This window comes from Mytilus trossulus, chromosome 9 (assembly GCF_036588685.1).
Source record: "Mytilus trossulus isolate FHL-02 chromosome 9, PNRI_Mtr1.1.1.hap1, whole genome shotgun sequence".
Classification (NCBI taxonomy): Eukaryota; Metazoa; Mollusca; class Bivalvia; order Mytilida; family Mytilidae; genus Mytilus; species Mytilus trossulus.
Window position 1 is genome coordinate 17,709,037 of NC_086381.1, and position 24,337 is coordinate 17,733,373.

Here is a 24,337-nt window from a genome sequence, read left to right on the forward strand (position 1 = left end):
AGCTAATGTTAATTTTGGAATGAATTGATAAGATATTTCAATATGCTGAACGTAAGAACAATACAGAGAATTATACCTTAAAACTAATAAAAAAAAACTTCAAACGAAACAGATATATCATCAATCAAATCTTTTTACCTTAAAGATATTTGAGCTTATTTATATATATACTTGATAAAAGGCGTATTGTCATTCTTTAAAGATAAACCTATTTCAAAAGAACATGAAACCTTGACATAAATAGATAATATTAAGAAATAATGAATGATTACTGAAATACAGATATCAACAGTTTTCTAACTGTATAACGAGTGAATACCACTAATTTATAATGAAATCATAAATAAATACAATGAGTTTGAGCAAGAGTCTTGTGTTCCCTAAGAAAACACTCGATGTCTATCCTGATCGCATTCGCACAGATATACAGAATCCCCTTGATCTTGAACAGACGTTTCTTCTCCCTGGAGGACAGTGTCCACCACAACCTCCGTACCCGTTCCCACATCGCTGAAATGATCTTTGACATAAATGCTGAAAATAAAGAAAATAATGATTAATATGTAATATTTCAGAAACAAAATCTTTGCTGAGAGTAAGAAACTGTGGACGCGCGAGGTTTTCTTTGTCTGTGATAATTTCTGATTACCAAAACTATTGACAATTTTAATCCGATAAGAGAGAAAAAAAGGAATTTGGCGACAGAATTTGATAATAATCACCATTAATAATCAAACATGCAACCACTGATACTGTGTGTTCCCTAATTGTCAAAGGTACCAATTTTCATGGATCGAGGAAAATTTGTGTTTTAAGGATATTGTTTTGTGGTTTAAAAGGTCTGCATAAAAGCCTATACATATTTTTTTTACTTCATTGAACATTTAAATTCGTGGTTCACACTGTTACATCGAAATCAATAAAAAATAGTATCCCATCAAAAATAATGAATTCATTGTAGTTGTGCTGATGAAATTCTCTTAAAATTGAAATTGGAAACTCGGAGGATTAAAAGATATTCTAAAAGGTATATATCTATCGGAAAAGGAAACTCAACTGTTGGAAAATATATGTAGCCTTGTTCGATCATCAATCGAGAAAAAACTCAAAACAACACAGCAAATTAAAAATAAAAGCTAAACGTTTCTTGCAGCTAATATTCTTACTTAATAAATTTACATAGTTGTGCGATATTTCGACTGACAATCAGATAGTTGTTATCATTTAGTTGATTTAATTTCACCGTTACACACATATTTGTCACAACCAAAACAAAATCATATCCAAAATGAATTATGATGACGATCTATAATACTATCATGTTATCAAATTTCCACTGTTAACAAAAATGTGACTAAACATCAAAATGAAATGTATTTGCATGTTGTTACCCTTCTTGATGATATTCTATGCCTCTGACCACGCTTATGACACTTTGTCATGTGGAGGCAGGTCAGGATACAACTGAGGTTACAAATTTTTAATAACCTTTCTTCAAACGAAATTCGATTAATCGCCATGTCTTGGATATTTATTTTTTTCATTTTCATTTGACTTATTTCTTTAGAATGTTCTTTAGCTTTTTAAAAAATATTTCTTTGAACAATTGTGGCCAACAAGTTTCATCACAATTAAAAAAAAAATCATATTTTCTTAAAACTGAACAGTTAACAAATCGGAAAGTATGAGAAGGAAAATGTTTCGTTCGGAATTGTTATCACATTTGAAATATAATTAAAAAGTTCTAATAAATGAATATTTCATTGTCTAATTTGACACTAATGCTCTTCAACTTTGTACTTGTATGGCTTTATAAATATTTTGATTTGAGCGTCACTGATGAGTCTTTTGTAGACGAAAGGGGTGTCTAGCGTACTAAATTATAATCCTGGTTCATTTGATAGCTATTGACCATAGACGCTCCATTCAACAATTAGCTGCGTTATGTTTTTGAGATACCGTGAGAAAAATAGTTTAATACAACTAAATCTATATGAGGAAATATTTACTGATGATCTACCTAAGTATATGAGTTTGGTAAATGCAATTCTCAATAGTGATCAAGCAAAGTATTCATAATTGTTTAAAGTATTGTATATAAACGTCTAAAATGTGATAAAATTACGACAGACATTCTCCATTGGAATGACTTTCTTGTACAGATCTTACACCATTAACTATATATACTCGTCAAAAATTATGCTCAACACTGTCTACAAATCTGCGTAAGCATATTTTAGTTTTCCCCTTGCACCCTCGTTTCTAAAACATTGTGAAAATACCGCCTGCAATTTGTCCAGCAATCTAGACCCTCCAACTGGTCTATATAAAAAGTGTATCTTTTGTTCGTCCAGTATTGCATTTTGTTGCCGGCTGTAACTTGGACTTCAACACGGCTGTCGTCTATCAAGACATTATGACAACACCGCCTTCAGTATATCCAGCGACCTAGACCACTCCACCTAGTCTATATAAAAAGGCAATATTTTGTTCGTCCAGTAATACATTTTGTTTGTCCAGTAATGCATTTTCTTGCCGGCTGTAACTTGGACTTCAATATGGCTCGCTTCTATCAAGACACTATGACAACACCGCTTTCAGTATATCCAGCGACCTAGACCACTCCACTTAGTCTATATAAAAAGTGAATATTTTGTTCGTCCAGTATTGCATTTTCCTGTCGGATTTATCTTGGGTTTCAACACGGCTCGCTTCTATCAAGACATTGTGACAACACCGCCTTCAGTATATCCAGCGACCTAGACCACTTCACCTAGTCTATATAAAATGTGTATCTTTTGTTCGTCCAGTATTGCATTTTCTTGCCGGCTGTAACTTGGACTTCAACATGGCTCGATTCTATCAAGACACTATAACAACACCGCCTTCAGTATATCCAGCGACCTAGACCACTCAACTTAGTCTATATAAAAAGTGAATATTTTGTTCGTCCAGTATTGCATTTTCCTGTCGGATTTATCTTGGGTTTCAACACGGCTCGCTTCTATCAAGACATTGTGACAACACCGCCTTCAGTATATCCAGCGACCTAGACCACTCCACCTAGTCTATATAAAATGTGTATCTTTTGTTCGTCCAGTATTGCATTTTCTTGCCGGCTGTAACTTGGACTTCAACATGGCTCGATTCTATCAAGACACTATGACAACACCGCCTTCAGTATATCCAGCGACCTAGACCACTCCACCTAGTCTATATAAAAAGTGAATATTTTGTTCGTCCAGTAATGCATTTTCTTGTCGGATTTATCTTGGGTTTCAACACGGCTCGATTCTATCAAGACATTATGACAACACCGCCTTCAGTTTATCCAGCGATCTAGACCACTCCACTTAGTCTATATAAAAAGTGAATATTTTATTCGTCCAGTAATGCATTTTCTTGTCGGATTTATCTTGGGTTTCAGCACGGCTCGCTTCTATCAAGACATTATGACAACACCGCCTGTAATATATCCAGCGACCTAGACCACTCCAACTAGTCTATATAAAAAGTGTATATTTTGTTCGTCCAGTAATGCATTTTCTTGTGTATATTTTGTGTGTCCAGTAATGCATTTTCTTGTTGGCTTTAACTTTAGTTTTAACATGGCTCGCTTATATCAAGACATTATGGCAACGTCGCCTGCAATATATCCAGCGACCTAGACCACTCCACCTAGTCTATATAAAATGTGTATCTTTTGTTCGTCCAGTATTGCATTTTCTTGCCGGCTGTAACTTGGACTTCAACATGGCTCGATTCTATCAAGACACTATGACAACACCGCCTTCAGTATATCCAGCGACCTAGACCACTCCACCTAGTCTATATAAAAAGTGAATATTTTGTTCGTCCAGTAATGCATTTTCTTGTCGGATTTATCTTGGGTTTCAACACGGCTCGATTCTATCAAGACATTATGACAACACCGCCTTCAGTTTATCCAGCGACCTAGAGCACTCCACTTAGTCTATATAAAAAGTGAATATTTTATTCGTCCAGTAATGCATTTTCTTGTCGGATTTATCTTGGGTTTCAGCACGGCTCGCTTCTATCAAGACATTATGACAACACCGCCTGTAATATATCCAGCGACCTAGACCACTCCAACTAGTCTATATAAAAAGTGTATATTTTGTTCGTCCAGTAATGCATTTTCTTGTGTATATTTTGTGTGTCCAGTAATGCATTTTCTTGTCGGCTTTAACTTTAGTTTTAACATGGCTCATTTATATCAAGACATTATGGCAACGTCGCCTGCAATATATCCAGCGACCTAGACGACTCCAACTAGTCTATATACAAAGTGAATGTTTTGTTCGTCTAGTAATGCATTTTCTTGTTGGTTCTATCGTGGGTTTCGACACGATGCATAGTGCCGGTTAGATTGTGTATCTTGCAGATCGAAGTCATCTTTATTGAAAACACATTTTGAAAAATGATTTTAAACAGGTATTTATGTGTGGAGTACTTTTTTGAATTTCTAATATATATTTATCTTTTTGTGTTTGAAATTAATTCTTATTGACATCTCATGTTATACACATCTGCACGAATTTTGATTTTATTCACCATTTTAGAACACACGCACGTCATTTTGCTAAATAAAACTTAAGGTCATCAAAATAGACCTTCCAAATTATTAAAAAATATAATACTAGTTCTCTTGACATAGATAGGCGACATGAATCATTTAGATAAATAATAAATACAAATATTCTATTCCTACCGACTTCGTACTTACTTTAATTTGATAACAAGATGAAAGACAGAATATTATGCCTGTTGAGGTAAACCAGTGGTAAATATATTTTTCTGACCTATCCTATGCAATATCTTTTATTTAACGTTAATGATTAAGGTTGTTATATCAAAATTAGATGATACCTAATGCTTTAATTATAATTTGCAAAAAACACCTTTTGAAATAATATAGTAATAATTCATTCATAAAGATTTCGAGGGATACATATTGTAAAAATAAATTCTCATGTTAAACCTTATAAAAACATGAACTAACAGTAAACGCTAATATTTTTTTTTTATAGAAACCTGACACAGTATATTAAAAATTCTATTGTCTATTCTAATAAATGACTGTTTGCTAGAAATCTTCAATAGGTTTAAAGCAAGCTACACAAACAGAAAAAGCATTATAAGTGTAATCAAACTAAATGTCCTTACTTTTTTCGAATCGATATGAAATGATATGGCACTATCGCAAATGAGAGAACAATGCACTCACGAACACATGATACAAATATATAGTGATTAAATTGCATTCAACCGTGAGCACAATAATTACCATATAGTAAAACGTTAAACGGTACGACATACAGCCAATTAAGGCAAACCCTAGACTAAAGTTGTAATACCACCATGGTGTTGTCTCTATTGGTCTGTTTAAAATTTGCACTTCTTATTGCAGAATTCATTTTGTTTCACATAAAAAAATAATTGACACAAAAAATGGGTTTATCCTGCCCATTACTATAGACAAATTTTCACATAACATGTCATTGCGTATAAAAAAATAACCCTCACTGGAAATCAAATGTCCACCCCTTGTTTTTCTTCTACAATCTTTAGTAAGAATGTAACTTCGAGGTTTGTTTTACAAAATATTCTATAGAAAGTGAACATACACAGATGATGGATCTTTGAAACACCAGATACCAGAGGGATATTAAAACTCATATATCAAAAACAAACTGACAACGCAATGGCTAAAAACGAAAGAAGTCAAACAGACAAATGATATTACACAAAACACAACATAGAAAAACTTGGGGTAATATCATGTGCTCCGAAAGGGTAAGCAAATCCTGCAACACATGTGGCACCATATGTAACAACTTTCAAACCTGTCCATTTTACACGATGATAGGGTCTCCACAAAGTACATGACCACGGGAACATTTGTGTATGGGGACGATGTACTAGAATTATTGCAATGTTTGGATTTTACATATCAGCAGCTAATTCAGTTATCTAGTATTCTGTTGTAGTTAAACATCTTTGATTCAAAAGGGTTTGTGTAAGTATAAGAAGTGATGGGTGCAGTTTATCTTGGATGTTGGAAGAGTATTGTTTTCTGGATAGATTTTGTGAGGGAAAATATTGCTAATATTGATGTGGCCTCCAAACCCTTATTAGCAAATTCTACATAAAAACGTACATTTCTTATTATCTTTGGAAGCATTTCGCTGGTGTGTATAGGCTATGGTTTACAATATCAATTGCATCCAATCTGTACTTAGCAGAACTAGTATCAATAAATAAGTGATCTGTACCTCTCGAAAACGTGAAAGGAGTTTTCATAACGGTATGGAAAAAGAGTTTTGTTCGAAACTACTAAATTCACAGAGGACAACTTTATCATATATAAATCCTAGTTAATCTGTAGGTAGTAAGTATGTTCGATGAACGGGACTTCAATGCGTCAATCAGAGGCTTTAGATAATTCAACTTGGTGATTTCGCTACTCCCAGGATTAGAAATAATACCAAAAGTGGAATGGGTTCTTCTTAAGGAATAGCTGATTCTTATTCTGAAATCAAGAAATCTTCTCTTTATATGGTGAATTTATTATTCAATATGAGATCATTTTATGAATTATAGATTTTCTCTATTATCCTGACCTATATAGAAACAATTCTTGGTTGACTTGTTTGGTGTTGTCAATCTAAACAAAAAGTGCAATTAAAACTAACATAACGAAAGCAAAAAAACTTATATGTTGTCTTATAACATGGGTAAAAGATTAGCAAGTACTCATCAAATGAATGATATTTCATTCTACCTCATGTTTTTACAAAACAAGCTACAAATCTATCAGTTATAAGCCATTGTATCTCAAGAGTAAAACAGATCATAAAAATGTTGTAAGCATGTCATTATTAAAGTATATTAAAGTTCATGTCACGAAAACAAACCAGGATAACATTATATAAATTTGATTGTACAAATTGTATTTTCCTTAACGTATTGTCTACAATTTTATCCATATTTAGAAACTAAAAAGGAAGATTATACCAATACTCATGTGTTAAGAATTAATTCATACTGACAGAAATGTTAACTTTAAATATAAATTGATACATAAACCGAAATATTTTTATTAACAAATTGTATCATTTTCTTGCATATCAAAAATAAATTTTTATAGTATATAAGACTTTGAGTCTAATACTTATTCAAGGAAACAAGGAAAGTAAATTTATAAGTAACACTTGGATTTTCCTATTATATTGGTCATGTGTATTTATATCATAATTAAAGTTTTTAAAACGACGAAGTCAATTCTTTATATTTTCCGCAGTTGTTCACCATAAATCTAAATGGTATTTCAGACAGCACAGAATGTATGCTGCTTGTACGTCTCTAATATTCAAGAAACCTCACGACCCGTTTATGTACAAAACAATTAGCGATAAACAAATATGATTTCCTTTGAATAACGTTATTCTATTTTTACGATTTTGATTTTGTTGTTATCTGTATAAACATTGAGTTTGTTATCAATCAATTAAAACACACCGAAATATTATTGTTAAATATTTTTTATGGTCCTACAAGTTGTCAAGTTCTATATTTTGGCACTGCTCATGTTTTTCCATGACTATTGAGGATTTCTTTACACTAAATAAATTGGATAATGAACTAGTAATGATTGATATTTAAAGTTTAATTAATTCAAATCGGGTCAATTTACGAAATGTTATTTTTGTGTAGTACTTTTTTGTTTTTCGCAAATGTTGCATTTCAATCAATCGATGAATGTGAAATTCTTGATTTCGCTCTTTGCTCTAATATTGAAATAAGATATTATCTAACAGACGGATTGCGTAATCACTCTAATATTAAGAATGAAAATCATCTTAAACCGAAATAAAGTAATAAAGTTAGTCAAAATGACTATCTATTCCTAGGTAACGATAGAGATGCCGGTAAATCAATATACTCTTCAATTATTAGAAATAAATATTCAGAGTATAATACTGTAAAAAAAAACAATAATGGTGATCTTTTCAGTTCTCCCGTGTTGAACCTTATAACCTGCAGACAAAATGTTAAGAAAAGGTTGATCATTCTCAATTAATGAAGAAGTACCTTTAAATAGATTTAATGTTGAAGAGGAAAAATGTGATAAAAGGTGGGATACCACCAAATCAAAACGAAAGTAGGTCGAAAAAAATATTTCCTTGAATTTTACAGTTGTAAGTTATTAATCCTACATTGTATTGCAGTAAAACCATTTCTGTGTCATAAACGTATATCTTGGGTATTTCAAAACACAATTATTTTTTATTTGGGATTTCTATAGAATATTTTGTAATCTTGAGGTTACATGGTGACTAAACCTTGTATACAGGGGGAATAAGGGGAGAAATTTGATTGGTTAACTTCCAATGATGGTTATATATGCAATGAAATGTTATATGAATTTTTTGCTATAGTACTGGACAGAATAAAACTTTACTCATGCCAAGTATTTCTTTTTTTGAAACAAAGATAAATTCTGCAAATTTTTTTGGGAAAAGTGCAAATTTAACAAAGACTAATAGGGGGAATCAATGGTGTTATTACACCTAATATTGGAAGCTGTACATGCACATTTGACCTTGTGAGCAATCTTCTGTGTTAAAATGTTTTGCTATTTAAGTGAACTATTATAAAATATGAAATATTCTGAGTGGATGGAGTCTCCAAAACACATTTTATGAGAAAATTGTCTTGAAATAAGACTCTACCATGAATATTCAGTTGAGAGAACAAGCCATAATAGTGTTTTTTTTTTATGTTTTTTTTTGGGGGGGGGGGGGAGGGGGGGTGTTCTCTTATATTCTGCTATGATAGAACGTGGCATAGGAAATACTTAAATAAATATAGTGTTATGAGAAGATGAAATTACTTTTAATGCTGTAATGACAAATTAATCACTAAAAGAGAAGCCTTTTATGTCCCGCTCTGAAACGCGGCGTAATTTAATTTTTACATAATGACTTATTGAAACCTCCTTGGAGACAGTAAACTTTTATATGGATTGTTCATTCCTCTTAAATGCTTCAATTACTCATTTCTTATAACATTTCTACCCTAAATAAGTGAAAGTTACCCCATTATTTTTATTTATTGGACTGAAAAGCTGAAAAGAGGAAAGCAATGATCAAAGAGGGGCGAAAGATACGAGACAGACATTCAAACTTAACTTGGTGTGTACTTTTCTTCTTTCCTGCAGAAGGTTCCAAAATCGATAAAGTTTTGAAAGAGCTTGTAGAACCTTCACATGATAAATAATTGAAGAGAACTGAATTGTGTGACTATGACAATATAGGGAAATGTGATACATGTATCAGACAGCAATATATAATTTAAACTTTATTGTTGGTTGGACAAAATAAGGTGACACAAAAGAGTTTGCCGATTTTATCATCTCCAGCTCAGATGGAAAATATATCAAAATCAAACCTAGTTAAGTTATTAACTTTTAAAAACATAAATGCATGTCATTCTCATTTATCTAAGACTTGCGAATTTTGTCGTGGTCTTTAAACACTATGAACCAATACTGACATTTGAAATTTGCTAAACCTTCCACTAATGAACATATGTATTCCAGTCAAGGGTCAGAACTTTGTAGTAACGTTCCCAGATTACAAACGTCATTTTAGGTTTCAATTACTGATTAAAGTTACGTAAATGTAATGCTATGTTAGTATATCCTTCATAGAAAAACATATTATATTGCGTCACTTAGATTGGAATTGAATAACCGAAAATGTCTCCATTTTCCAACGAAAAAAAGGCTGTTCTATCATAAAACATATCTTTTAAAAGTTGTAAGTTTTATCTTGAAATTATTAACATTCCTATTAATACACATTTATTTCATAGAAATCGTCATGACATTGTTAAAACGCAATTAAAAATATGTTTTGAAATAATTTTGTTGTCTTCCAAATTCAACGAATAGGGCCAAAACATTAAGTTTTCAATTTTATTGAGGGGTACTACATGGTTATATTAATAAATACATATTTTTTTATAACTTTCTTTAAAATGTGTTGAGTTTTGACGGACGTTGGTTTTATTATTTAAAAAACAATACATCATTGAAAACTGAAAACATCACCCCTTTTTGTAAAGTCGTACTCGTGTGTTTGGAAATCTCAATTATTGATGGGTTTTTATTTGTTGATAAAAAAATGAAAAAGGAAAAAAATAGATTCAAGTTTTCAATCATTCTACTGTAAAAAGGGTAATTAAATTGGAGTCAGATATTCAATAATGTTCCTCCTTGAAAACGACAAGTGAGCTTTGGTCAAGATTTCTAAAAAACTGCACCATATTTACTTTTGACGACAAGAAGAATCTCAAAGTACACAAATTTCCGAATCCAATGATATATGATAAAGCCGTAAACCATTATTGCCGATTCAAATTTCATTAAAATTCCTACTTTGGTTACCAGCCTAGCTGTTCAAAAGTCATAAATCGAATTACAGAAATCAAATCCATGCTATAAACTAAAACCAAGGGAAACACATCAACTATAAGAGAAAAGCACAGGAAAAACAGAAACAACAAATTGCAACAAAGACCAACAACAATACAAATAGAATCGAACCATTCGATAATTGCCATATTTCTGACTTGTTACCGCACATTTCAAGGGAAAATGGTGGGTTGAACCTGGTGAAATGACATGCAAAACCTCCCGATTTAGGACAATGCTAAAGATATCGATAAAACTCTACGTGATAGAAATACAGCAAAAACAGTGAAACTAAGGCAGTGAGGATAAAAATACTTATATACTTGCAACACAATAAAAAACGACGTTGTTGATACAGTATTCGATTGATAAAAAAAATCAAGGGATGACTTGGGTCAAAAAGGTAAGGCGACATTAGTTTAGTGATGTTCAAATCTCGTTGAAATTTCAAAGAAGAAAGACATGGTTCGTCAACAGGATAGCGTTGTCTGATATATATGCATCCACAGTCATGCGAATAAATTCTCATTAAAATTGTCAACAATTGGGAATATGACAAAATTACAGATAAAACGACTGGTCTGATATCTTAAATCAAAGCCAGTGCATATATATTCCTTGTGAGTTGAGACACCAACATATCGTATCCGCAACCAATTTCTGATTTGTTACCGGAACACTTATGTGGTGAAGGAGTTGAAACCTTATTTTTTTTCTTCTATAAATTGCATTATTTTTATAAATGTGATGACGAATCGCGTCAGTTCGGAAGCACTAGATGCTTGGATGATGATACAACTAACAAAACACCGACAGAAGTATCGACAGAATAAAACAATTAGCTTTATAAATTATCAGCGGCCATAGCTTAAAATCATAAGAAACCTCAATTCTTTAATTTCTCCACATTTAGAAGAAGTTTAAATATTTTTAATTGCTTCCTTAAAGGAAGCAATTCGCCAACATATTTTCTGTATGCATAGTGACATGAGCGTAACCCTCCTCGTACAAATCCGGTGGTCGAAATACGCATGGATCAGTCATTAAAATGAACAATTCTCTGATTGTACATGTTAAAAACGTGCTAAATACCCATGCCTTTTGTTATTTGTTTACTATAAGGTGACAATCGGTAAACTTCGGCTTCAAAACACGGCATTTAATGAGCAGCCATATTAGTTAAATCATAACAGACCGAGAGAGAATAAAATGACGATTATTCGTTATATTTTCGTAAAAAATGAGAAAATCGTGCACAGAGGACTAAGTTTATGATATATACATGCATTGGTAAAAGAATAGGATGAACATTTTTTTTTCACCACTCACTCGTTTCATATGACTTTAACCAGGTGATGTAAAAATGGTGAAATACAAGACATATCTATATAAATTACAGATAAAGAAAGGATAAGGTGAATGAAGTTAATGTTTGGCAGTTAACGAATTCTAAAATGCAGAAAAATGCAGAGATATTTCAATTATCTCACTGATCAGAGTTTGCTATGAACACATAATATGGAAATGCATTATTTTAGTCTGCCAATCTTGCAAAAGTAATAATGAATTGCTACCGTCCTCATGCCATCAGTCAGGTTTATGATGCCTTTCCGCTTTGGTAACACAGATATTCTATTTCTTCATTATCATGCAAAATACTCATACTTTTTATCCAAATCTTCTGTGAAAAATTTAATTTTATATCTGAAGCGTTCGAACAGTTTTAAAACTTTGGATATTGATGTGTGACGCCTGATGTGAACCTATGACGTCAAACTATTCAGGTGCCGCCGAGAATAAAGTCAAGTGGAATTTCTCAAGAGAGTTTTAAAAAAATGGTTATACAACTTGATATATAGCTGATAATCAATTCCAAAAGCATAATTTGTGTTAGCATCAAGCGATATCTAATTCTCACTCATTCTGAAACCTATATACTTAATTTATGATATGAAATCACTACATGCACTAAATCTATATCATTGTATGTCTAGACGTTTAACTAATCAAATTGAGGAAAATCTAAATGAAGTATATATATTTATGATTAATGAGACAAATAGTGTTGAAGAAACTACCAGCATGAGGGTATAAATAGAATAACCCTTTGACATCCACTTTCATGGAATGAAACAAATTACTTAGTGCAGGTCTGCTGTCATTAGCCCAACCAAAGTTTAAAACTAAAGAATGACTACTTCAACCCAAGTCCAATACAACAGAATGTATCTACCAAAATGAAGTCGAGAACTTTGGTATTTTCTTCATTTTCAAGTTTTTTCCAATCCTTCAAGGTGCGTTTATTATTTCTAGGTTGCATATTTCTACGTATTAGGTTGTTTAAATGTTTTGTGCTGGAGGTTTTTTAAGTGATATTTTCAAATAAATGAATTTTTATCATTTTTGTGTTATCAATTAAAGTCGGCCTTCAGATTTTGCGTGAAACATCGCATGCTAATTCAATAGTTATCAAACGTACCAGAATTATGATTAAGTACGCCAGACGAGCGTTTCGTCTACATAAGACTCATCAGTGACGCTCATATCAAAATATTTATAATGCCAAACAAGTACAAAGTTGAAGCGCATTGAGGATCCAAATCTAAGTCTTTTTCAACATCAATATGATCACATTCAACTTTTCTTTCCTTGGGCCTCGGTGGCCGAGCGAGTGGTCTAGGTAGTAGAAGTACTACATCACTAGCTAGCCTGTGAACAATCTCAATGGACGAGAATTGTCAGCTTTTCTATCGAAGGTCAGAGGTTTTCTCCGGGCACACAAGCTTCCTGTGCAAATAATATCAAGTGAAAAGTCATGTACCTTAACATAACCTTTACTAGAACCAAATTCACACTCTTTTAAAGCTTGATTCGGCAGTATTTCAGATGCACAGTTCAAAAAAAAATGTAATTCAAATGCATTACCTTGATTTTTCAGGGAACTCCTTGCCAACCTCTTGTAATGTTTATATAATTTGTGGCTCTTTCAGACACTTGTAAAAACAAGAAGATCAAAGAATTCATATTAATTAATTTCAAATTCATACTTAGACACTGTTTATTATGAACGGACCCGGGCAAACCTTTCGATCATCCCGAGTAATATATTTCTTTGTAGTAACGGAAGCAATAAAATGTCAACAGGATTTGACAATAAATTAAATAAATACATCTTAACTTATTTAATTGAATGTTAATAACACCAAGTGTATCCTATTTATTTAAATGGATAATGAATTCCGGAATTTTTTTTGAAATTACGTTTTATGAATTGGTTGATCAAGGTATTTGTTTTGTGGTCGTTTAAAAAATTTGTTTCTATTTGTGACATGGGGTGACAATCACTACATAGTAACATATCTTTAGTTTGATTTTCGATGAGAATACAGGACCACTGACCAAATATTCGACCTCCATTCGATAAATAATTTATGACCTTGATCTATGATCTTTGTTATAGTCATTTGCACCCGATGCGCGTAAACACATTGGTTCAATACCATTGGCTAAAGGGTTATTGTTAAAAAAAGATTTCATATATGGGGTTATGCCCCTAAATGAAAACTCAAATTCATGCCGTGTTACAAAGTTGTGCCTTGATCACTCATTTATGTTGCATTATTCATAACGTATGTAATTTTAGATATGTGGCTTCTTGGACTATCCAATATTATGGTTTAGAAAAAAGAATTTACTATCAGAAGTTTAAACGTTGATTCTAAATTTATGAATCAAATTAGCTTTATCCGCCATACATGTAACTTATCATGTAAAGATCTCTAAGAGAGGAAAAAAAAATGGAATATAGCAAAGTGCTCTCGAACAATGAAATTCTAGAATTTGGTGTTTCTCAATTATGAAGAATAAATATAAATCATGTTCTTAGTAAGGAATTATCCTAGTGTGCAGACCTACTTTCAATTCAAAATGAAGAGTTTTTTTTATAAATGAGTGACAACTGCCCTGAAGCACATTTACATTAAAAGTTGTATTGTGAAGAAAAAAAATAAGTCGAATTTACTGCTGCAGGTAAATTTGTGCCAATAATGTTATAAAAATAAATAACCTAAATTATTTTACCTAAAAAATAAACAATATAAAATAATCATTTTTAATAATCAGATAAAAAAAAACCCAGAAATTTGATTAAAGTTTAAAACTTTAAAGGCACTTTATTAGAACAATTCCAAGACTTAATAAAATAGTTTTTAAAAGAGAGACTAAAGAATTTGCTGAGGAATAAAATTTGTTGTACACATGTTGTAATTGAAACTTATTTATTAATTGCAACTAATAAAAAAAGATAATATCAAATATCATGAATTTACATTCATACTCACAGTCAAGAAACATATAATTTGTGCTGCTGTGTCACCTTACATCTTGTCTATAACATAATTTTTAACATTTCCCAAATTAAAAGAAAGTCCTTACATCACTAAAACTAGCCCATTAACAAAATATTGCAAAATGAAGTCATGCATCAATTATAAACATTTAATTTTCATCAACAATGAAACAAATTCTTCAATACAACCAATCAAGAGATCATTTGCGCCTTGAGTACTTTATAATACTCTCTGTTTGTAAGAGAATGATAATCCCTTACTTCATGATAAGTACTCGCTAGCGCGCGTACTTAACCATGAAGAAAGGGATTATCACTCTCTTATATATACAAAGAACTCATGTAGTACATTTTCAAAAGACAATAAGCAATACATGCATACATATTAATAGATAGGTGTTTATAAGAAAAGATCAATGTATACTCCCTGAGATTTATAAGATAGGATATATTCTTATACATAGAATTACATATCTTATCTATTTGATTATGATCAATTATCAATTTACTATCTTCATCGGTGGGACTACAGCGTTCTATTTCCTTTTTATCAAAATTTCGTTATTGATTTGAGCGCGACTGATGCTTCTTATGTGGACAAAACGCGCGTTTTATTCCTGATTGTAAGTGTTGCAAAATGACGTGGGTGTTAATATGCTCAATTTTAGATCAAAAACAAGAAAAGAAGACTCACATACATATACGTGTTTTTATTATTTTGTGAAGAAAAATAAACAATTACTCTTTCGATCATCAGTTGAAGTTTTAAATTTAGTGTTTATGTATTGCTTAATCATTTTAAACAGTAAATATTCCAATAAGCACCAGTCGTTTAAGACAGAGCTTTAAATATTTTTAGTTCCAATGCTCTTAAACTATTTTTGATTTGACCTTCCGGAAATTGATTTAAACGCGACTGATGAGTCTTGCGTAGACAAAACGCACGTTTTTTGTTCCAAATTATAGTAGTCGCAAAATGACGTGGGTGTAAAATGCTTAATTGCAGATCAAATGCAAAAAACACAAAATCACAGACATATACGTGCTATTATTTTCTGAAGAAAAATAATAAAAGTTAATCAGAGATGGTTAAAAACATCATATATGTCGTTACAAATAAATGACAGATATTACAGCAAGAATCAAGGAATATTGTCAACAAATGTTTTGCAATGAACAATTGACCTTCCCCCCAAGAAACTGATAAATATATGTTTATATGTATTTTAAATGCGTACATGCGGCCTTCATTTATTGTTGTTTTCAAGACAATTTTGACATAGACTAATCAAGTTCACACGTAACTAGTTATCAAAGGTACCAGGATTATAATTTAGTACGCCAGACGCGTAAGTACGTAGGTACTGAACATACACTCGTATTATTTGAATAATTTCAAGATTTTTGATTGTCATTATGATTACAGATGCATTTTTTACTCCAACATTACACAAAGCCGTGTCATACCATGTCAGGCAATCTTATTAACACTAGAAATAGTATAATCAAATATATATATACATTGCAGTTGTACTTTCTGCATGTTTATGAAGATTCGTCAATGATTGTAAATGCTTGTAAACTCAATATAAATACCAGGATTAAAATCTGGCAAATTAGATGTGAGTTTTGTCTACGAAAGACTCATCAGTGACGATCGTTGCCCCAATTGATGATACATTTTTCATCTTCAAAATCTTAAGACACTGACATATTAAAATTCAATCTTTGGCCATTAAATAGGGAGGTTTAGCATGCCACAAAACCAGGTTCAACACACCAAGTCAGGAAAATTGTCATTGTTATATTATAGTTCGTTTCTGTTGGTGTTACATTTTAACGTTGTGTTTCTTTTGTGTCGTTTGTTTCCTCTTATATTTGAGTGTGAATTCACATTATTATAAGACGTGTCACAGTACTTTTCTATCCCAAGTTCACAGTGTATGTAAAGTGCGGATCCTAAAATATCATTTTTACTGTATATGCCATAAATGTCTACTGTAGAATGATAAATAAACAGACGAACTTTTTTTAATTTTTGAAGAAAATCAAGAAAATTAGTTAAAATGTATATGTTCAGAAATACATAATACTAATAAAACAAAGTAAGAGATGCGAGCGGGGTTTTATCGCGCCTAAAGTCATCCAGCTGTGAAATATATACCAAAATAGGTGAATATTTAGGACATTTCACGAACAGATCGTGCAGGTGCTTTATAACTAACATGTTAGATGTTGTTGCAGTAAAAACTATTCATTTTAATACAATTATTAAAGTTGTATAACGTAGAATATGTTTTGTCATTCAGTTTCTTCATATTTAACTAAATTCCACTATGATGATTTCGTAATGCTAGTCATGTTTACTGTCGAATAATGATACTATTCTTTCATTTTCACTGTGGAGCGAATCATTATTATTGTATATGCGGTGCATTTTCACTGTATAATTTTATTTTATTTTATCTATTACAGCTCATTTCTTTAAGCATGTAGAGCAAGACTTTAGTTGATTTGCTTGCTTTTTTTTATTGGATAATCATTATGATAACACCCAATTTAATTCAAATATTAAAAATACAGGTTAAACTATGCCTATTCATATTGTTTAAAATGGTCAATCTTATTTACAAAGTTTGTATAAACAATTATACAAACAAAGCAAGCCAACCAAAGTTTTGCTATACATGCATTAGGAAATTAGCTGTAAAACCTTAATTTAGCCGACTTGCTCAAACAATAGATAAAGTAAGAGAAAGATTTGATAAAAAATAACTTACGGAGGAAAGTTTGGTTTTAAAACACTCTAATAAATTCAATAGAAATATATTAACATTAATTTCAAATGTACTCCATTTAGTTTCTTATAAAGCGTATAGGGATCTTTATCCTTATTTTTTTTATCCATTTCCATGACACTTCACCACTAATTACGTACATCTTGATATAGATTGCACCTTTGTTTTCCCGTTTAAAAGGTTTTACACTGGAGCCCTTTATAACTTGCTGTTCGGTGTGAGCCAAGACTCCATGTTGAAGACCGTATTTTGACGTATAATGGTCTACTTTTATAAATTGTGACTCGGATGGAGAGTTGTCTCATTGTCACATACGACATCTAAATATGGCTCAAAAACGAAACGAGACGGGAAAAAAAGGGATAAAAAAATCTACGCTACTTTTTTAATATATTTATAATGGGCTTAATATGAGTCAAAATAGAGTAAAATAGTGGGTCGCATTTTGGTATAAGCGTCACGCCGGATTGCCGAGTTTTTTCAAGCGTGACAGGTGAAAGTCAAATGATTGTGTAGTGAAAAACGGGAAATGAAGTCTAGCGGGACACGGATAAAAATTAGAACTGCATAGTATAAGCGGGATACGGGAATCTGACAAAACAATAAGCTGAATACGGAATCTGACAAAACAGTAAGCGGGATCCGGGATCAGAACCCCCCAATGAGACCCAAGAATAAGATATTTTTGTATATTCATCCTATTGTTGCAGTCATGCCTTCAAGAACAAATGTATCCGATGCATGCATTTTTTTTTATATTTTTGGTCCCTTTTTCAATTTTGTGGAGTCCAAATTTATAGACAAAAGTCCGTTAATATAGATATTTGGAATTCGTTGACATGCTGAATCTAACCGTGTATCTAGTTTGGGGGATTTTTTTGCCTAGTTGATGAAATAGCCCACATAGAGTTCCAAAGGGTGTAAGATCAACAAAAATGAACTGTAGCATGCATTTCGCGTACAATAACCCAAATGTGCATGGTTTTACCTCTGCGGTAGTATCCATTCGCGGATCTAGAATTTTTCATAAGTAGGGGCCCACTGACTGCCTAAGAGGGCCCGCTGCTGTCACCTTCCAGTGATTCCCTATATAAGTTAAAATCAAGGAGAAAGGTAATCAGAAGAATACAATATGACATTTTGAGAATCGCTTTTGTTACAAGTTTGAAAAGCTATATATTTGATGAAGAATGGATGAGGAGTTTGTATTTCAATTTGAAAATACATGTTTCATAAATTCTTAAGTCATCAACTAAGTTTTTTTTTTCATTTGTTGCAAGTGCATTTATCACATAATTCAACAATAAAAATTCCTCGCATCTTTGAAAATTCTACATTAATAATGACTGCACTAACAGTGATAATTCATCGCATCTATAGTTAAAATGGATCGCTTTCAATAATCGATATGCTATATTACGATGCTTTCATAACACTTATTTGAACTTTAATGCTATGTTTGTATATTATAAAGACATATCACAATGAAAATATGTTAAAACTTAACTTAAAATCCTTTAACTTGATATTTTCAAAACGTAAACAAATACAGTTTTCCCATGATCCTTTATTCTACAATAGACATACCCGCATATAACAGTAAAAATGAACTAGCTGGATTCGCACTTTATATACACTGAGTTCATATATTTAGTTTTGATGTTATATTTGTTATTCTTGTCGGATTTTGTCTAATGCTTAGTTCGTTTCTGTGTGTGTTACATTTTAATATTGTGTCGTCATTTTCTTGTATTTAATGCGTCTCCCTCGGTTTTGGTTTATGACCCATATTTGTTTTTGTCTATCGATTTATGAGTTTTGAACATCGGTATACTACTGTTGCATTTATTTCGGATGTTTTTAACTTTTATTCTTATATTCAGTAGTGTGTAGTATATTTTATATTTATTAATAAAGAGAAATATCTATGGGACCATCAATATGCACACGCCTAATAAGAACACAGATCACCATGTCCATAAATCAAACTGAATATAAATAATAAAAAAGGACATAACTCAAGAAACACAAACTCCATCACAAACCAGATGTTTAAATGGCTATTGATATTAATTCGTATAATCATCATATTCCTACAAGGTTCTTTTATAAAGAAAATTTCATTCATCGTTATATGTCGTAATTATTGTTATAACTATGAAGGAAACTATACTCTGTATCAAATGACTACGGAAGGGAAACCATATAAAACTAATATACAAAAACATATATATTTATAGCATATGAAACTAATATACAAAAAACATATATATTTAAAGAAGACAGATGTGGGAAAGTAGCGAAATTGTTGTTGATTTAATGTACCGTGTGAATTTGATTAGTTTACTAATTTTTACCTTTTTGGTGTTATTTCTTTAGTCAATAATTAAATATATCTTTTATATGTTTCTTTGAAAAACAAATTCTCTTGACAGATTTTAATTTTCAATCGCTTAGGTATGTATTGGATATTACAGGAAAACAAATATTACCCATAGAAATACAAAGTCAAGAAAATAAAAGGAAATAGATGTTTAAGAGATAATGAAAATTTTCTAGTTTCCTTTGAATGCGTACTTTAGGTTTAGACCCATTTACAGTTTTGTTTGTATAATTAACGATAGCAAAGCAAAGTTTATGTTACATAATTTTCATAAGATCAAGATGGCGCTTAAATAAACTCATCATAAATACCAGGACTAGATTTTGTAAATGCGCCAGACGCGCGTTTCGTCTAAAAAAGACTCATCAGTGACGCTCTAATCCACACAATTTTTTTGCCAAATAAAATACGAAGTTGAAGAGCATTGAGGACCAAAATTCCTAAAAGTTTTGCCAAATACAGCTAAGGTAATCTATGCCCGAGGTAGAAAAGCCTTAGTATTTGAAAAATTACAATTTTTTGTAAACAGTTAATTTATAAATATAACCATATCAATGATAATTCATGTCAATACAAAAGTGCTGACTACTGGGCTAAACCAATATTTTTTTTCTCTGGAAAACAACTTTTTATTGATTTAATGAAATAAGCACGATATAAATTTGAAGCAACAAATGCGTTAAAACAGTGTAGAAATTTTTGAAAGTAACAATCATACATTAAAACGATGTAGTGTCATCTTAATATTGAAACAAGAAGCCTTAGAAAATAAATATATATTGAAATGTAAAATTTATATTTATTTTACAAAAGCAATACTTTGTATTACCTTGAACGAAAATTGTTATTATGTATACCTCATCTATTTCGTTAGTTATAATGAACTTTGTTTGATTTTTTTCTTGTTGACTAAATGAACGTTCAAAGTGTGCGCGCGTTATTCAGTGTGCACCACATTTTTTTATGTTATTTCTTCATAGGCAGAAAAAATATTACAGTCATTCCTTAAATAACAAAATAATAGATCTCCAAGGGAAATTCAAAACAGAAATTATATATTTGTTTGTTTTTATAGCGATTAAGATAATAACACAATGTAAGACTGTTGTACTCCTATTTTTTGACATTTTTACCTATTATGTCTGTTTGTTTTGTTCGCAAATCGTTTTCAGAATGACAGAATTTGATGCGACTGTCGTACAAGTTAGAGGTTAAGCTGGCTGTAAAACCGTGTTTAATCCACTCTTTTCTACATAGGAAAATGCCTTTACCAAATCAGGTATATGACAGTTGTTATCCATTCGTTTGATGTGTTTAATTTTTTAGTTTTCTACATTTTCCTTTGAGGAAAATGGTAGATTAAAACTAGTTGAATTGCTAGCTTAACTCCTCATTTAAAGAACTCCCAGAAAATTCAAAACGGTGAGTCATTTAACAAATGAGCAAACACACCAAACAGATGGAAAACAACTGTCATATGCCTGACAAGCTGTTACAAGCTTAACGTATTGTCTTCATATTTGTAAAGTCACGAAAAATGCTTCCACGACAGAAAATTACGAAATCTTCAAATTGAAGCCTATGTACGAAGTATATCCTTCATGCACGTCTTCTCTACTAGACAAAACCCTTTTCAATCTGTAACGATGTCAAATTCGTATTGCCAAATTAATCAAACACCAAATAGTGGATATTATTAATCCATATTTTCCAATTAATTAATAGGATTCTTATATTATAGACATGAATAATCAAAACCTCCTTATTATTTAATAATCATATCTTTGAAACTACAAGCATGAAAGCTTAACCGGTAATTGATGCAATAGACGTTTAGAAACCTAGAGGGTTAAGCATTGCAATAAGGAATAAAAAAAATGATATGAATAGATGCTTTTCAAAAAAATTGTCTCTTGCACGTTTTTCTCAAAACACAATCTAGAAATTATAACCCTAGAATTTCACAAATAAACTTTATTCGGTCATCTCGGAAATTTAGATATCAGTATAGAGACAGTATTATAAAATTGAATAAGGTCTATTTAGTGCATAAAAATGTAAAAATGCATCTCTTCAGACTAGATACAGAACTGGTAGAATCCTTAAACATTAGATACTGGACTGAGAGCATCCTTGCAAACTAGAAACTGGACTGGGGGCATCATTGAACACTATAATATTTCTTCTCTTGTAGAAAAAACATGAAGTATGAATACAAAACGATCAGCCTGGTAGCTTTGATTTTGATTTCAGAGCCAGTAGATTAACTTGTAAAAAAAACCCAACTATAATAGAATAATCTTCATTTGTATGCAGTCCGTTTTTAATAACAGTAAACCATTTCAAAGAACTAGCGCTGCCTCAAATATTCGCAGTTGATTGAGCTCTTCATAATATAATTGCACGCACTACCTATATGTTATAATCTTAAATAAAAATTCGTTTGCATCATTATTTGTAACGTTCAAATCATTGATGGGAACAGACAATGAAACTCCTTGAAGACCTCCAAGACACTTGACGTTCAATCCTTTTGATTGTTTATGATTGCCATGCAACTGTCTACATAACTGTAATTAAACAACAAAAAATGTTCTCCTTTATATAGAAGATCGCATATGGCATAACTGCGACGACCTAACTGCAGTTTTTAATAAATTAATTAGCATTGCGAAAATTTTCCTTAAAACGAGTAAACGCCCAACTTGATTCGTTGGGGGTTTAACTTCAGTCAGGAACGCTCAAAGTTGAATATTTGAAAAACAGTGATGTATAAGAACAACTCAGTGGGAGAGCGATCTGACTCAAAAAGATTTAAGAAAATAGACAAATCAATATTATGTCAACGTTGCCTGAGTTAAAAGTAAAGTCCGATCATCAGATTCGAAAAACTCATTATCTGTTGTATGCTGTTATTTTTGAAACACAAAGTATTGCAAAAAACAAATCAGTAAACAAAAGAATGCGAATCAATCTGTCTATCGGTCGTTTTGAAACATTTTTCGTATTTACTTCACCGATAATATTGCCAAACCTAACATTTAATTTGTCGTATCTGTTTTACCGATTGCATCTTCCTTGTCGATAGTTGGTTATGGGGGTGCGGTAATAGTTGAAAAAGTAGATGAATCTAACTCAATTTGACGTGAAAACATATAATTGTAAACGATTAACTTAAAACAGATTTATATACAGTGATGTACGTCAGTGTTAAAATAAAGGCAACAGTAGAATACCGTTGTTCAAAAGTCAGAAATCATTAAAAAAAGATACTTCAATAAGAGAAATTTCAAATCAAAATAATTTTAAACAACTCATGTTAAATTTCTTGAATGAATTTGTAAATGACAATATGTTTCAATAGTACAACCTAGTGTTATAACATACTTAAAGACCTTTTGAAACATAGTTTAAAATCCATAAATAGGATGTTTACATGTGTAAAATACACGCCATGAATGCAGGTGTTAGAAATCGAATTCCTAAAATAAGTTTATCAACACTATTTGATAATATTGCAAAGTAAATATTGCCTTTGTTTTTCCAAACGTAAAATAACTAGAAAACATAAATAAATATCTACTTAAATGCGTATCTCGTGATAATAATTTAATTTAATAAGTTTTATACTATAATAATCTATAGAAACAATGATAAAACTATAAGCAGTGATGAGAAATTCATATTTAGATAGTTAATATTACTTGACTTACCATTTTTGGTATACTTAATGTATATCTTTTATTTCTTTGGACTATTTCCTTCTTTAAATGACCAAGTGATTGTCCATTCTTTATAACGCGGCAGTGGAAATTACTTTTGATTGTTAGTAGAAGTATTGCAATAACAATAACGTTAGATCCACATTTAGACAATAAATCTAGTTGCATACTGTTTACGTATCACAGGTTTTTTTTCTCTAAAAGTCAGAACGATGTAGCCATTTCATAGTATGTAGTAGGTGTTTGGCAATAACGTATGCAAATGTCAATCAGCTGATTCGAAAGAATATACGGAAAAGGTATAGTATCAATAAGTAAAACATTTCAATGTATAATTGTCACTTTTTGGGGAGGGGTTATGACTTAAACTGTCGCCTGAAAAACTGCAATTGGTTCAGATTATTATTACGTTTTTTTCATACGTATGTTGTCAAATTACAGGTAAATTTCTCACATCCGTCGCGCAGATAAAGGTAAATACAATCAATGTATATGATAAAAACCACTTATTGTAAGATGAGAGGATTTATTGAATATAATGAAGTTAATTTAGATTCATACAAATATAAGAGTCAATCAAGTGAA

General features: G+C 31.4%; 1 protein-coding gene across 1 annotated transcript; it reads right to left on the reverse strand.

Annotated features, from left to right (window-relative positions):
- On the reverse strand, positions 1–24,061 carry LOC134683649 (uncharacterized). Its single transcript, XM_063542962.1, has 2 exons — positions 23,744–24,061; positions 1–534 (listed from the first exon to the last, which is right to left on the reverse strand). The coding sequence occupies exons 1-2, from the start codon at positions 23,918–23,920 to the stop codon at positions 400–402; spliced, it is 312 nt and encodes a 103-aa protein (XP_063399032.1). The 5' UTR covers positions 23,921–24,061; the 3' UTR covers positions 1–399.
- Between the last annotated feature and the right edge of the window lie 276 nt (positions 24,062–24,337).